Consider the following 17,235-nt stretch of genomic DNA (forward strand, 5'->3'; position numbering starts at 1 on the left):
TTCTTGTGTCCATTTTATTTTAACTTTAATTTTACTCTTATTTTCTAACTAATGTAATCTATTCCACTTATTGTAGTCTTTAAATTTTGAATTCTCACTTGCTTTTTAGCATCCCTGTTCCCACTATATTTTGGAAGTAGGAACAATTTTTTTTCCAAATGAGATATTTGATTGACTAAAAACAGGCTAAAAAGGCCTTTTTTTAAAATAAAAAAAAATAAAAATAAAAATAAAAAACTAGTTGAACTATAAAGATCTAAAGATTGGCCTGGTCATGCCAGGATTGTGATGTCTGTGGCAAAACAGGACGAGGCTGTTGATTAAGATACAGTCCCAGAAGTATCCCGATATGAGTCAATTTGTCTGTTGTTTGCTACTGCTTAATATTAGAAGTGTATAAAGTTTATAATTAAGTGAACAGTTGGTGTCACTTGAGCATTAAAAACTCAACTTGTATACAGTATTTAGTTGCACTAGATTTGTGACTTGGTGAGTGATACAGGGTATCTGTTACTTCACTGGCAATCATTGATGCTGAGTTATAAATTGGAAATAACTGAAGTGTTTTTTTTTTACAGATTGGAAATGAGGACCAGCAGGAGAAACTACTGAGAGAATGGCTTGACTGTTGTGTCACTGAGGGTGGCATTCTCGTTGCTCAACAAAGGAGCTCCCGTCGGCGCAACCATCCATTGGTTACACAAATGGTGGAGAAATGGTTGGACCGTTATCGGCAGATACGACCATGCACTTCTCTTTCAGATGGTGAGGAAGATGAGGAGGATGATGATGAGTGATGCAAGGTATCTGATGGAGTCATGGGCATTACTTCGCTGGGAAGCCTGCAGATTGGACTCTTCTAGTTTGTCGTGCATCATGGAAAGTTTGGATACCAAATAGAAGTCGCGTTTGAGGTCTGATCTTTGGCAACAAAAAGGCTGACGTGTTGTGCCATGTTGAAATCAGAACTGGCGTGGTTGGACAACAATAAACTATGAATGCTAAATTTACTTTAATGTTAAGAGAAAAAGCTTCCCCCCCCCCCCCCCCCCCAAAACTGTACATCCTTAGCTATAAATGTACTGCATGTGGTTGTGTAAGAACTTGTGTAACAGGGAAAAAAGTATACCAGCATCTAAAATAATTGAATTTATATCGGTTTCCTAACAAGGGCACTTAAAAACTCCTAGTTTTAGATTCTGGTTTGTTCCTTCTAGATTTATTTTATTATAGCCATTTACAATCTATAGTCAACGTTTTTAAAATACTTGTGCATGTGTTCTTTGAGAGATATTTTAATGCCAAATTATGTTGCTGAGACAGGTGACCGGATGTGTACTGGGGTTTGAAAAATAAGGGGCATCATGGATGGCAAAAACCATCATGAGAACAAGTGCATGGGTATTCTTTTAAATGCAGTAGGATTGAATACTATAATGAAGCAAAATCTCTAAGGAACAAAATAGAGATGTTGGGTTGTGTTTCGAAAGTGTTCACCAAAATATTGTCTTTGTTTCCGATTTTTAAAAAAAAAACTGTTACTCTATGTAGTATGGAGTCGGCAAATTATTGTTTTCAAGTTCGCAGAGATCGTACATGTTCTCATCTCTTCACTAATGTTCACTACTGCAAACTTAGTTTAGACCCTGAACTCTGCCAATAATTCTGTTCTGAAGCCTATTTATTTTAAAGTGACCTGGAGATATGAGGTACTTTTTCCCCATAAAATTAAGTTCAGAACCAATTGTGTGGATTTTGTTGATTGTTTACTCAACCCTGATGAAGAATTTCATGTTGCACAAATACATACTCTTGCTGTGAAAATGTTGCTGAATGTGCTGTTGACTTTTTTTGTCTATGCAAATGCTGTGCACCACTGCTAAGCCAAAGGTTTCCACTTAACAAGGGTATTATACTGCAGTTGCATGTGTCTCACTGAAATTTTATAATTCTATTCAGTCCACTTTTGAGCTTTACAAGAAATACTTTCTCTCTTGGTAATATTCTAGGCATCTTATGCGAATTGAGTTTACTATGTAATCCCTAATGTTCAGTACTTGTCACATCAGCAGCCATGCAAATTAAACTACATTGATGTGAAATATTTAGGAGATGAGTATTTTATGAAGAAAATTGCAATTGTTTGTGTTTCAAAAGACAAAAATGGAAATGTAACCAAAGTATACAGTAGGTACAAAGTAATTCCAAAGTTGGAGTGTGATGTATTTTTTTAAAAATTAAGTGTTTTATGAAGAAAGTTAAACCCAAACCTGAGATGGTATCTTGTATAAATTCCTGTATGGCTGTGAGGTATGAGTGCATACATGTAACACTCAGTTGCGATGCATCATATATTTGCTCTCAGGCATGCACTTGACCTCCTGTTTAACTGCTATGCATTAATAGTCACTCATATATATTGAGACCCGTGTACATCTACAACACCTTGAGGTGATGCATCCACATGGAATTCTCAGCACAAGACGGGTAAAGATAACTCGATTGCAAATGCAGCATGAGAGAAATGCCCTTAATGTGTTTATAATTTTAGTGCTTTCATTTTTTTGTTTTATTAATATGGAATATATTTAAATTGTTGTACATTGGGGAAATCACTGAATATAAAAAAAGTTCATCCAAACCTGATTGGGCCATGAGTGTAATATTTCCATAATACCCATAGCAAACGAATACGTGCATTTTTTTCAGTATCTGTTCTGCTGTGGAAGAGGAGGAGACTACAGTATAATGCCTCTAGAAATGTCATTATTTTCAAATGGATACTTTTTCTCATTTGTGTAGGGGATTTACTTGCATGTTTATAATTCCACTTGCATTTTTTTTTCCTTGTGAAAAGGGAAATGACCTGCCAACTTTAAAAGCTGTTTAGATGCTGCTGATTTAATTATGCCATGGTTCTGGTCTCTGGAGGGAGATAAGCAAATGGGAAAATTTAATTGTATAGTAGAACTTGCAAATGTAACCCCCCCGCCCCTCCCCAACAGAAAATTATATCCCAAATATGTTGGTTAAAGTGATGATGTGTTCAGGTTTGTGGAGAAAACCGTGGTCAGCAATTAACAAACTAGAACACTTGAATATTCATGAAGCACCAGTGTCAGATTGTGTCATTGAAGAAGTTGGCGTTTCTTGACTGAAATCGTATGAAATTTATTGGATCTGGGCTTGTAACCAAGGGTTGCAATTTTTTCATTGTAACGTACCTGAGTGTGTGTAGACTGATGCCTATATTTTTATTATTGGGGAGGGTGGGGTGGAATGAATACATCATAAAGGAAGGGCGTCAGATGCCAGCAAATGTGAACTCGTGAAAGGGGAGATCAGAGATATCAAATTTACTGAACATTTCTCTGGATGTTGCTGACTGGCTACATTTAGAAAGGTTAATATTGTATTTCAAATTTCAAAACTATTTAAAGTCCCGAACAAGATACTTGAAAGTGAGGTCGCCAAATTGAAGCTCAATTTGTAAATTGGATAATGAATTGTCTAGCTAAAACAAAACAAAAATTAAATAGCATTACTGGTGAGGTATCTTTTAACTATCCGATTTGCTTTTGAGATCCTTGAAATGATTAATCTTGAAGTTGAATATAATGCCTAAATGAACAGATGATCTCCAGCTCGTGAGGACTTTCTGTTCTGTGAGGAATATGGTTCACATGTACAGGAATCCAGCAGCTAGGAGCGATGGTTGTGTATTAATCTGCAGGAATGCATACTTGTACATGAAGATAGCAAATTGAACACAATGGAGGGCAAGTTTTAAATGAGCGGGAGCAGAAAGTGCTTTGAGTGATAATTGATCAGATCACTCATGAATTGCCTTGTCAAGTTGGATGCAGCAGTTGGTGAGGTAGAATTTGTGTTTGTGACTTGAATGTAGATATACATGTTCTAGAAAGTGATGCTGGCAGTAGGCTAAAACTACATGTGGAATATTGTGCCCTGTTTTAGTCAGGAGGTGGAAGAGCAGAAGGGACTCTGAAGAGCATTAAAGATAGTTTTGGCTATGAGATCATTGGATTATAATGACGCAGAAGGTGCTCAGTTATTTGTAAGTGTATTGAGAAAACTAACTTTTTCCCTAAAATTTCAAAAGAACAGATTCGGTGCAAGTGGAAAAAATACTACTGTGAAACTAGGAAAGGAAGTAACTTCTTGCATAGAAATGAGCTTTCTGCAACTGGTAAATCTGACTGTTAAAGCTTCTAAAAAAGCAGATTGGCAACTATCTAATAAAATTGAGTGGAGGAATATGGGCTTAGCGCTAAGGATTAAGGAAAAGAAGAAAATTTATGCAGGTCTGAAACACTAAATAATGGTCAATCTTCTCGTCCTACTTTACAGTGTTTTGAACTTTTTGTTTTTGATTTATACTATTCTATTCAAAATACATTTACAATTTAAAACATTTGCTCCTCTTGCCCAGCACCCTGGTGTAATCTAAGTCAAATAACAAGTTGGTTTATTTCTTGTTTCAAATTCAGCTCCACTGTGTTGCCATATAGTTTATTTAAAAAAAAAAATTCTGCCTACTTTTGGTGCTTTTTTCCTGTCCCACCATTATTTGAAGAGGGCAGAGAACCTGTACTTAGGCAAGTGCTGCTGTTACAAGGCAACTAGGAAGTGTGGTGCTAACTCTGCAATCCTCTCTAAATCGGGAGTTTGTACTTGTGGGGAGGGGGAGAGAGAAGGAAAGAGTCGGTGGGGGGGCAGTGGGAGGGTTAATTGTTGGTAACCTGTTCCCTGACACTCCTGCCAGTTTGTTGGTAACACTGACATCATAATCACATTAAGACAAAATGGTGTAGTGTTACTTCAAAGCTTCCCCTGTTGCACTTAATTTTGGTGAATTACTTAATTTTATCTATCTACTGTTGGTTTACAAATATATAACGTCTTTGCTTGTAAAGATTTGAAAAGAACGGTACATGCCATACTCTGATGGCAGTGCCTCAGATGTCAGCCAGAGAGTATAGTCAAACATTTGATGTGAATAAATGCAACAAAACTGATTTGTCCTGACTGAACCAGCATTTCAAATGCCTTTAATTGGGTCTTACAGATTGGTGAGATGCAAGTTTTCCTAGTGATGGCCAAATTTCAATCATTGATAAACTGAGTAGTAGAAGCAGAGGTGTAATGCAGTGCAGTTAGAAGTAGACCAAATGTCATAACTGGATCTTGGGGGCCCCACAAGAATTACACTGGAGGAAAGAGTGCATAGTAAATATTTCAAGCCTATTTGCATTGGAAAATTCACTGACACTTCCATTTACTACAGCGCAAAGTAGTTTGTTTTGATATTAGAGTCTTCATCTGAAGAATAGATTGGAATATGATTGAAACATATCAGGCAAGTCATTAAGACAAATCTCCAATATGATAACTTGGCATAGGCCGAATGGCGGCCTTCTGTGCTGTAACCATTCTATGATGAGATGAAAATCTATTGTATGCAACATTTGTATAAAGTTGGAAGTGAATGTAAATGAGATCCCATTCAGTGCAAATCCGATCAAATGCAAGCAATTAAGAGTTTATTTTAATCTGCACATGCTCTGTCTTGAGGCCGTGAATCCTTTTGGTACTTAATGTTCCTGTATTAACAATTGCTTCATCTCACCTTGTTACTACTGTTAAATAAGTGTTTGTTTGTCCTCAACACGAGATTATTAATAAAAACAGAAAATGCTGGAAATACTCAGCAGGTCAAGCAGCATCTGAAGATCATTGACCTGAAACGTTAACACACACGCCACAGATGCTGCCTGATCACCTGAGTATTTCCAGCGTTTTCTGTTTTTATTTCGGATTTCCAGCATTCGCAGTATTTTGCTTTTGTACTAGATCATTAATGTTCTTTCTTCAGAGTTACGCCTTGGCAAGTACTGTGCTGTATAAAATAGTTACTATTTAAAAACATTTATTCATTTTTTTTAAAAATAAATAAACATTTCTTGTACATGTGCAGTTACAATGCTGGTACCCATCAATGTTCTGCAGCTTTCCTGCCATTTCTAATGGGCTGTCACTGTATAATACTGAGTTATGCTGTGGCCATGATTGTGGACTCTTAATCTAATGATCGTCTTGGCACCCCTACTTATTGCTAAAATTATGTAGGTTATTGTCATTGTTGGAAGAAAGTTACAATATAAACTTAAATTTGTTAAATTGAAGCCATGACCTGCTGAATAAATTAGTAAACTGGTTGCACCATTTTGACATGCCCTGCCTGTACGCTACTCAAGATGCAAGTTAATTTCCCAGTGAGAAGGGATATTGTTTCCTCTTTGTATGCACATTGGCATCAAATTGTAAGTTCCACATAATGTTCTCCAACTGACAGGTTATTTTTGTAATGGCTATTGTGCCATAATGTTGCTTTAAAAGTGCACATGCTGAAAATGTTACTGTACACAAGATACCTCCCTAGAATTGACGAGGGATACTTTGGCTTTATAAAGTTTAAATACTTAAGCTAGTAGAGCATAATTAGTTGTGAGCGCCCTGAAAACAGTAATTAAATGCACTGCCTGAATGCGACTCAACATGCAAGTTAATGCCCTAGTGACGAAAATATTGTTTCCTCTTTGTATATCAGTATCAAAATTGTAAGTTCCTTGTAATGTTCTCAAATTGTGATAGGTTATTTCTGTAAATTACATTCTTCCTGTTTCTTTAGATTTTTCATGTAATGCATGAACAGCAAAGCCACCAAGGAAATGAAACAAGTGTGTACCATGTAAAATGTGTAACACTTTTTTCTGTTGCATTTGCTTCCCCCCCCCCCCCCCCCCCCCCTAATTTCTCCAGCATTTTTTCCTATTTCTTGGCTTTGATTTTCTCATTTTGCTGGAGTTATTTTTCTGCATTCAATCTGCTTCTCATTTGGTTTACTTTTTCTTTATATAAATGCAATAGATGTGACGTGACATTGTGAAAACTTTTTCTCATCATATCTTCCTTTTTTATTTTCTTCCCTTCTGTCAAGCACCAAGCTAGTGTGTTCTAAGATCTCTTCTGGCCAAGAGAATGTTTGTAAAGATGGCAGTGATGAAGGAAAAAGTTTTCTAGTGCAGACGTTGCAGAGAGTGATCACATCTCTGGTTGCTAGGAGTAGTGAAGCTGGTAAGGGAGACTGGGTAACCAAAGCAACAATGAGGGTAGAAAGGGGATCATCTGTGGAGCTAAATTTGTCTGATAGGCATAGCTGTTTAGGTACCAATGATGTGGACAAAAAGGGTGACATAGAGGAGAGTAACCATGAACAAGGCACAGGGGACCAAGTGGTTACACATTTGTGGGGGTGGGGGGGGGGGGAGGAAGCCATATAGGTAGTGAGAATAGGTGAGTGGTGATTATGGGAGATTCTACAATCTGTGGGAAAGATGGTGTTTGTTGATGTGATCCAGAGTCCCAAATGGTCTGTTGCTTTTCTAGGGTTTGGACATCCCAGAGCAAACATAAAAGGTTCTAGAATGGGAAAGCAAGCAGACTACTGGTTGTGATTCATGTGGCAATCAGTAGCATGGATAGGAGTAGGTTTGAGGTTCTGCAAAGGAATTTCAAGGAGTTAAATTCTAGATTAAGGAGCAGAACCTCTAGGGTAGTAATCTTTGGATTACTCCCAATGCCAAACATTGGACCAGACAGGGAGAAAGATGGGATTCTCAGTGTGGCTGGAAGGATGGTGTAGAAGAGAAGGTTTTAGGTACTTGGGACCACCTTTGATGCCAGGGATCACTGTACAGATGAGTTGGTCTTCACCTAAACTGGAGAGGCACCTTTCTCCTTGCAGAAATGGTAAATAGGGAGGTGGGGGAGTGATTTTAAACTAGTTTGGTGGAAGGAGAAAATCCACACACCAAGTCAAAGTGTGCAAAAAAAGACCAGCAGGACGCATGGGCAGGGTGGGGACAGTTGCCCAAGTATACAAATGCATGGAGAACAAGAAATAAAGCAAGGTGAGTTAGAAGCACAAATTCAACTTGCATGTTATGATGTGGCCAATAGAGACATGGTTATAAGTTGGACATGATTGGGAGCTAAATATTCCAGGATACAGGATCTTGAAGGACAGGGAAATTGAGGGGAGGAGAAGCAATATTGACACACAATTGTATCGGTAGAAAAAGGATATTAGTAATTGTGATCAGACCGTGGAAACACTGGCTAGAATAAAGGAACAGCAAAGAATGCAGAATTCTGTCTAAAGCCCTCCTGACAGAAGTCATGTAGTGGGGGGTGTATAAATAGAGATCGGGGAAGCATGTAGCAAAAATCACGTAATTATAATGGGTGATTTTTAATTTTCATAGACTGGGAGAAACAACAGTTCAAGTGATAAAGGCAACACATTTCTAGAATACATTCAGACAGTTTCTGAAACGATCAATTTTGGAACCGACGAGGCAAGAGGCTATATTCGATTTAGTAATCTAAATTAGTTGATCTGATAGTAAGGGAACATCTTGGGTGACCATATGACTGGATTTGAGAGAGAAGGGAGAGTCACAAGTTTTAAATTTAAGGTCAATTTTGGAAAGGTGAGAAATAAATTGACCGGCATAAACTGAGCTGAACAGTTAATTGATAAAACTGCAGATTAAAAAGTAGGACTTAGTCAAATAACTACTTGGCATGTTATAAAACCAGTACATACCCTTAAGATAAGAGCTCCACTTGTATAATTAAGAGATGAGGTAAGAGCGAGTTTTAAACTAAAAGGAAATGTTTACATAAATGCAAGGAAAAGTGGAAATCCAGCAGACTGGAAGAGCTATAAAAAGCAATAGAGGGATACAAAGTAATGAGATGCAAAGGAAATTGAGAAATTGCAAGCAATATCAAAGCTAACAGCAAAAGTTGTTATCAATATGTTGGTAAAGGAGAGTGTGGACCCATTAAAGATAGATTCAGGTGAGACCAATGTTCCCCTTAAGCTGTGCGGCCGTGCAATGCTCTGAAGGTCCCACGCAGCTGGTGAGCTGGCTTTTAAATAGAAAAACCACACATGCGTGGAATTTTGCATGACTTATGCAAGCCAAAAGGGGCTGTGCAGGCCAAAAAAAATTAGAGGGAACATTGGGTGAGACTATAATGAACCATAAGGAAATGGCAGTCTTGTTAAATAAATACTATACTAAATAAATACACTAAATAAATACTATCTCGTCTCACCTTGAATATCTCTAATGTCTCTCCTTTCATCTCCTCCCCCATTTCCCAGCCCCCCCCCCCCCCCAAACTGCCTTTTGTTTCATTTCCTGCCTTTTTTCTCAGTTCTGCAGAAGGATTTTGACCTGAAACGTTGACTCTATTTCTCCACGGATGTTGCCTGGCCGCCTGAGTTTTTTTCTGCATTTTCTGTTATTTTGTTAAATAAATACTTTGTATCTGTTTTCACAGTAGAAAAAGAGCAAAATACCAGTGGTACAAGAGAACCAAAAAAAATCAGTCAACAAGAGGAACTTAGTGTATTTAATATAGGTAAGAAAATAGTAATGGAGAAAATAATGGGACTTAAGAAATCTCCAGGGTATTGAAAGAAGGGAAGAAATTGCAGAAATATTAGTGATGATTTTCCAACGAGATCTAGATTCAAGAATTGTGCCCTTGGATTGGAAAACTGCAAATATTACTCCCTTATTTAAGGGGGGAGGGAGATGATAACCAGGAAACTATAGAATTGGTAGTTTATTGTCAGTTATGGTGAGGTTACTGGAATCTATCACCAGGGCAGTGTGACTGAGCACTTGGACAAGTATGAGCTGATCGAAGAATCAACATGGATTTGTGAAGGATAGGTCCTATCTGCAGAATCTAGTCACTAACATGAGTGTTGTCTATATGGACTTCCAGAAGCTAGTTAGGACTGAAATCAGGAAGCATTGTTTCATACAAAGGATAGTGGAAATGTGGAACCCTTTCTCCTGCCCTCACCCCACCCCCCCAAAGGCTGCAGATGCTGAGTCAATTGACATTTTCAAGACTGATCGATAGATTTTTGTTTGGTAAGGGTATTGAGAGTTATGGAGAAAAGGTGGGTAAATGGAGTTGAGGTACTGATTAGCCATAATCTAAGAATGGTGGAACAAACTCATGGACTGAATGGGCTACTCCTGTTTCTTCTTCACTATGGGGAAAACGGCCTCCATTTGACGGGGTGAAACAATTTTTTAATCTGTTACTTCATGATCTGTCAGTAAATGCATTGCTAAGTTACCCGTAGTGATATTTTCAAACTATTTACCTTCCGTCATGTAGGCACTTTGTTTCAGTATTCGTGAATACAAATAAATCCATTTTATTTCTATAAAAACTGCAGGTGTTTAATCCTGAAATAGTCAGAGTCCTAATTGGGAGACAATAGTAAAAAATTCCCGTTACCTTTTTAATCTGTAGAGTGTCTCCTTGGTCCTATGGAAATTCCTGTCTGCATGCATGGCTTCAGTAATTGGAGAATCGGACAGTTGGTTATCTGGATGACTATTCTGATTCAGTAGTTGTAGTCCCTCCCTCCATTGCTATCTCTGTAAACTGCAACTTTGGTGCATGAAATTCAGTGCATAGAAGCTACTTGGGATACTGAGCTGCTCTCTTGTAATAACCCACTGTGCTGCTTCATGGAGGCTGGTTTACAGGATGTTAAGTAGTCATAAACAAGCTTTTGTGATATGTACATCTTGGTATTTGAAGCATCATTTAGGCTCGTCAAACTGGTATCCAGTAATTGTCATTAAATTAACAGTATACAATTTTATTCCACCACTCTCAACTAGTGCTGTCTTGTTTGGTCTAAATCCTTGTATTTTCTTAAATATTCTTGATAAAATTTAACAAAACTTACTGTCTCTGCCATCTTCTCATTTTAGAGTGCTGCTTAACCGTTTTCTACAGATTTCTCAGCAATCCATATATGTTTGGCAAATCCTTGTACCTAGTGGAAAGATCATCACAGTGCATACTAAGTAGACTTCAGTTAGGAACAACTTATTGTGACGCTCCATTCCAATCTTTCTCTTTGATCTGACTTGTGATCTTGCTGTATTAGAATTTGTTGGAGTGGGGAAACTCGCTTTGAACGCAGAGTGTTAGATTTTTTCCTCGCCCTTTAGCTCCAATTATTTTTGTTCTGGAAGGCGAGTTGATAACAGTGCAGTGAGGTCAACAGGGCATCTGGGACCTTAGTGAACGACAGGTCCAACAGTCTATCTCCTTAACCAATGAAATTTAAGGATAACGAAATAGTGAACGATGGAGCAGACAATAGGGAGAATTAGAGTCAAATTGGATACAGAAAGAAATGAGGGAAAGAGTGGATTAAGAGAAAATTAGAATTAAAAAAAAATAAAAAAATCTACGAACAATTTACTACCTGCAGGAGTGAAACTTCAGTTTCAATTGTTTCCATTCTGGGCCTCCATGGTTCAGTGTAATTTCAGGCCCATCAGTCACCCATTAACAGGGTCTTTACGCTGTGAAATAACAGCCCTAACTTTCTGCGGCTGGTTTAAAAAAATATTTATGGTGCAAATCCAGCAATCCAACACGGGGATGTTGACGGCGAGCCAGTTTGTGCGTGGTTAATGGCCCAGCAATTTGTGACGATTCACGACTTGCACTGTAACTCTTCCTTGCCACAAATTGCTGTTTTTTTTACACACTAATAACGGCGTGGGCTGTGAACATGTCATTTTTTTTCCTGGCAAATTCTGGGCATAGTAATTTCAGTCCAGTTTCAAAAGAACATCCATCAAGTTTTCAACATTACACCATCCCAGATCTACTAGGTGTTCACTGGAATGTTGGCCTCAAGTTTGTCCCACATATGAAGTGACTGGTCCTCGATGTGTGGTTTTGTGTTGCCGCTCCAAAAGGTAAATATCTGAATTAATTCATGACCTTAACGAAGAATGGAAATATACATTGTTGCTCGTTGCATTTTAAAAACCTGAAGAAAAAAAAATTACTCCGTGGCAGTTTGAGAGCTTATATGCACCCTGCTGTTAACCTGGTCCCAATGTTTGTCATCTTTTCTTTCCACTTATTGGCCTGTCACAACTTATTCTGGTCCAGTGCTGCTGCTTGGCCACTCCCCAGCCTCAAAGTCTTCATTTTCCCCAGCCCAACCTCCTTCTGCTGCTAACCCAGTCATCATCTATATATGAACTGAATTGGTTTTGCTGGACACTGGCTGCTCCTTGCTTGACTGTTGGGGTTCAATCTGGTGTCTGTTGTTTTAAGTAGTTTTATGCTGTATGGTCAAAATGGTAAAATAGAAAAGTTTTAGAGGAAATTAAAAAGAACTGTTGTATGGTGGAGTGGAGGAAAATGTTAAAATGCGGTTTCCTTTTGCTCTGTTTATGTTGTATACTTGTTTTGCTGTAGTATTATGCAAGAGTGAAAGGGAGCAGAGGGATAAGGGTGGAAGAAAAATGTTCAGTACATGCAGCGAGTAGGGTGAACAGGTTGCAATATTAGAAGACACATGACCGTACAGTTTATTACCACACTGGAGCTGAGTGCGGATTTGGCTGTTGCCCAAGTTGTATGGAAACCAGCCAGCTGATCCTGACCGGCACCTAGTTTAGAAACATATGGTTGAGTGTCTTGTTACTACTATAGATTTGTTTGCTTGATGTAGTTGGCTAGCTTTAGGTTTTTAACTCTGAAAGCTGGTGGATCCAAACGCCCCAGCAATTTAGTTTTTAAAGTTTCAGCTTACAAACAGTCACTGAACAAAAGATCATTACAGTATTGCTAATTTTAAACGGGTTTTAGAAATCATTGTTGTAAACCACATACTTGATGCAACAACATTACCAGCCCCCTTCTAGTCTGGAAGTTTTGCTCAGCACTATACTGTGGGGGAAAGGGCATGCTGAAAATTGTCCACCTTGTCACCTCTATAACTCCTAGTTCACAAGATTTTCACTGAAGGGATTTTCTCTCAGCGGGCAGTCTTCAGATTAGTCTTCATAGTCCTCGTGTAATAATTTTGCTGTCAGTTCATAACATTTTAACTGATTTTCATAAGTGATGCAGCTTCAGACTCTGATCGTATCCTGCATTTTGAAAAAATGTTAAACTTTTGGGCTCTGACATCAGCGTCCCCAGTCATTTAAAAGATATGCCTTCAGTCTTTAAAAAAAAAAATAAGCAACTTTGTTGATCGCAGTAGGAGAATCCAAAATTCTCGGTCAATTTTGAAAACCTTTGCATGCATTAACAGCCTCAAAATGGAGTTGGTAGTCTTATTGCCTCGTTAAGACCAGTGAAAGGGGCCTACCGCCTGGTGTCCAAAGCGCATGCCTGTTTTGTTTAAGGCGATGGGTCTCTTAACATGGAAATCTGGGTCCCAGGATGTAAATTGCCATTTTAGGTCAGAACTGGTAAGAGCTTAGGCTGTGCACACTGCCCAGATCCATGGGTGATGCAATCAAAGGCCAGCCAAAGATAAGTGTCCAATTATTTTTGTGAGCCTCCAAAAAATAATCTGGGTGTCTGCTACCCCGGATCCTCTGTGCTCACGACTTCCCCCCTCCCACTGCTCAGTCATTATACAGCACAAAGAGGCCCTTCGGCCCATTGTGTCTGCGCCGGCCATCAAGTCCTGTCTATTCTAATCCCATTTTCCAGCACTTGGTCCATAGCCTTGTATGTTATGGTGTTTCAAGTGCTCATCTAAATGCTTCTTGAATGTTGAGGGTTCCTGCCTCTACCACCCTTTCTGGCAGTGAGTTCTAGATTCCAACCACCCTCTGTGTGAAAAAGTTTTTCCTCAAATCCCCTCTAAACCTCCTGCCCCTTACCTTGAAACTATGCCCCCCTGGTTATTGACCCCTCTACTACGGGGAAAAGTTCCTTTCTATCTACCCTATCTATGCCCCTCATAATTTTGTATACCTCAATCCGGTCCCCCCTTAGCCTTCTCTGCTCTAAGGAAAACAACCCCAGCCTGTCCAGTCTCTCTTCATAGCTGAGGCACTTAAGCCCTGGTAACATCCTGGTGAATCTCCTCTGCACCCTCTCCAATGCAATCGCATCCCTCCTATAGTGTGGCGACCAGAACTGTAGCTCTGGCCTAATCTTGAGGCCTCAATCCGGTGAGCTGCACCGGGACACGTGTTTGGCACTACACAGCTCACCTGCCAAATCAAAATGGCGGGGGCCTCTTCGCCACCGGAACGGGTGGCCAACCAGCAAGCTCCACTAGTTGATCATCCTAAAGTCAATCTACCCTGGGTGTCTTGGAAAGCACATAGGAACAGTGGGTCTGTCCTTGAACACTAGCTCAATAATGAAGCAATAAGTTATATATGTAATAATCAAAGATTTTTTGCAACTTCCTATTTTAGCTTAATATACACTTTATGAAGGTTTCCTTATGCTTGGAAATAACATTTCTTTTTTGGAATTGACAAACTAACATACTTTATCAAATAAAATTGTAATTTCTGCATTTGAGAATTTTGTGTTTTGGTGTAAGAATTACAAATTATGTATCTTACAGCATTTTGAAAGTGCTGTGGCAAAGCTTTAAAAGTGCATTAAACTTGGGTTTTCTTATTCATTAAAATAGAGGCCTTTGCTGGAAGTGTCAAAAGAAATGTTGGAATGATTTTTCTCAAGTTTCCACATATTGCAAGGTCCAACACATTTACTTGTTTGTACATCAGTCAAAACTAGCTAATTATTAGTAACAATTGTATTTATTTGTAATGTTCTTTGTGTTTATTGCATCAATGCCATGTTTTAGTTTACATTCCGCCCCTGTAGAATTGTACAGGTATGCAAGAAAAATGTTAGAATGGCTGATAGCATTACAGACAGAGCGAATTGCTTGAGGGCAGTACCTTAGCAGTGAATCACTGGCTCTGTGGAAGGCAGCTGAGATCTTTTGCCAATCCCTCAGCTGTTAAAACCAGTTCTAGCTCAACTCTTGACCTAACTGGGCTCTTCCACAGCATATATATCCTTCATTCTTCTTTAATAGGTTACACCGACACACAACTCTGCATTTAATATTCTGTCCCAACTTTCAATGAGTAACCCTCTCTATTATGAATTGCCTACTGTTCAGTTAAATGATTGTGTACAATAAACCACTGAAGCATTAGATACAATTCCCTGTGACTATGTAAAGGTAAAATGTAGAGTGCAGTAAATATGGTTTGTAGCTCATCTAGTTAGATAAAAGACTTCATGTAATTATCATTTCTGTGTATCTGAGACTGAGGGAGTGACTATGAAGTGTATCACCACCCAAAAATTAGGAAGTACTATATTGCATAAAGATAATAGTGATCTTACAAATGAGTGAAAATTGGTATTACTGTAACGAAGTATAACTTACAAAAATTAATTTATATCTTCCCTCCTAAGAGTTGTATTGGGATTAGTGTTGGAACTAACTGCTAGTTATAATAAATTTAGTTTGTATATTGAAATTTAGTGAAATGCTGACACCTAGTGGCGTAACTCTGGTTAGAAATAGCAAGAGAAATGGAATTATTCCTGTCAAAATTACCAAAAATTCAACAAGTATAAAAACACATCTTTCCCCTAAAATTATTGACTGCAAGAATTTCACCATCATATTCGTCCCTCTTGGGTATTTTCTCTGGTGATGCCTGTACTGAGCATTAACGGGGCAGAGGGCAGCTGGGTTCTCCATTAATGCTCCTTCTCAACACTCTCTCCCTGTAATTTTTTTTCGCCTGAGTAGCCCCTTTTTGGAGAGTGGGCGCATTCAAAATACACCGTGCATGTGCAGTTTTTACATTAAAATGCCGGCAAGGCGGTTGTGCGGGTTCCTTGGAGCAGTGCACCTTACCAGGAACACTGCTCCCCACTGGTTGTCAGGAGGCGCATCAAAGTGGAGTGCTGTACTGTCACAATTACAATTTTAATAAGTGCCCTCGTGTTGAATTAGAAATAATTAGGGCTTCTCTCCCGGGTCATAGGTAAACACTTTTTTTGTTTGGGCAAAAAAAAACCCAGGTAGGTCCATGATTTGATCCTCTGTGCCTTTGCTGAGTTAGTTGAACTTTGGCAGGGAGTAATGGAGCTCCAGTTGTCCCCAGCCCTGCTATTGCTGGCTAGTTATGGAAAGAAAATTGGCCAGCGTTTCTGCTCTTTACCAATACAGTGACCTCTGCTGGAAGCGCTTGTGTGTGGAAACATCATTTAAAAAAAAAACACTAGTCATTTGTATCATTTGCTGCTTGTGTAACTTTGTGGGAAAATTGGCTACTATATTTGCCTAAATAAGACTGACTGCATACTTCAGTAATTGTGAAGTGCTTTGTGACAACCTAAACATTGTAAGGTTCTATATAAATGCAAATCCTCCTTTGCAGCTGTTTGATCCAGCCTTGCAAAGTTCCAGAGTGCTGTTTTTTTGGGTATCTGCTTAATGAACCATTGTCTTCAAAATGGTGTCCAGACTTTGTGGCCTTGTTGTGAAGGCAACAATTACTCATGTTTTGCCTGGTCAATCTACAAACTATGTAAAAAGTTTTGTCAAGCAGCAGCTGACACAGTTAATTGGACATGAAATGGCAGATCAGTCTCACTGACAGTTATCACAACAGAGGGCTGCAGTTAATGATGGAAGCTTGCATCATAACCTTCTGACGCACTTCAAGCCCTGCTGAGTCTAGCATTGAACTGGAGCAAGGGACACTGGATTACTGGAACTGAACATTCTACATAAATATTGCTAATTACTGAACTGTTCCTCAGAAAATTAAAGCTTCCTGTATCAAAGACCAATTTTGCTACTGGAACTAACCAGGATTCTCTTGTCATGGAGTAATACATTTGGTAAGAGTGATAGTAGAAGAGTGGATGATAATCATTTGAAGGTCCTCTTACATTTTACATGAAGACTTATATGATCCCACTTGGAGACCTGTCACCCACTCTAATTTCAGCACCCTCCTTCCCCTATTGTGGTCTCCCTATCGCCCATTATTCCCTAGCCCAGATCATACATACTAGATTCAACTTCAGAGATTAGCTAAGATCATTACTATAAAAATGGAACTTTGAATGTTTAAAAAAAAAAAATCTAGGCATCATGTTCATCTTGCTCACTACATTTTTGCTGGGTGATGCAGCACATGGGTAGTCCAGTGCTGAAACATAGGATCATATTTTGAATTTGCCATGTGTTCCTGAAATCATAAGGAAGAGAGC

At 38.8% G+C, this 17,235-nt stretch overlaps 1 protein-coding gene across 5 annotated transcripts in view; it reads left to right on the forward strand.

Moving 5' to 3' along the window:
* Positions 1–13,191, forward strand: part of LOC147113488 (ubiquitin thioesterase ZRANB1) — a 104,728-nt gene extending 91,537 nt beyond the window's left edge. For all 5 annotated transcript variants that reach the window (XM_085994650.1, XM_085994651.1, XM_085994647.1 and 2 more), the window contains one exon: positions 579–13,191. In XM_085994650.1, coding sequence (XP_085850776.1) covers positions 579–797 — 219 coding nt within the window. In that variant the 3' untranslated portion in view covers positions 798–13,191. The remainder of the gene's footprint in view (positions 1–578) is intronic.
* Positions 13,192–17,235: the final 4,044 nt, after the last annotated feature.

The sequence above is a fragment of the Somniosus microcephalus genome, chromosome 8 (assembly GCF_052327205.1).
Source record: "Somniosus microcephalus isolate GS21.2 chromosome 8, FLI_Smic_1.0, whole genome shotgun sequence".
Taxonomy (NCBI): domain Eukaryota; kingdom Metazoa; phylum Chordata; class Chondrichthyes; order Squaliformes; family Somniosidae; genus Somniosus; species Somniosus microcephalus.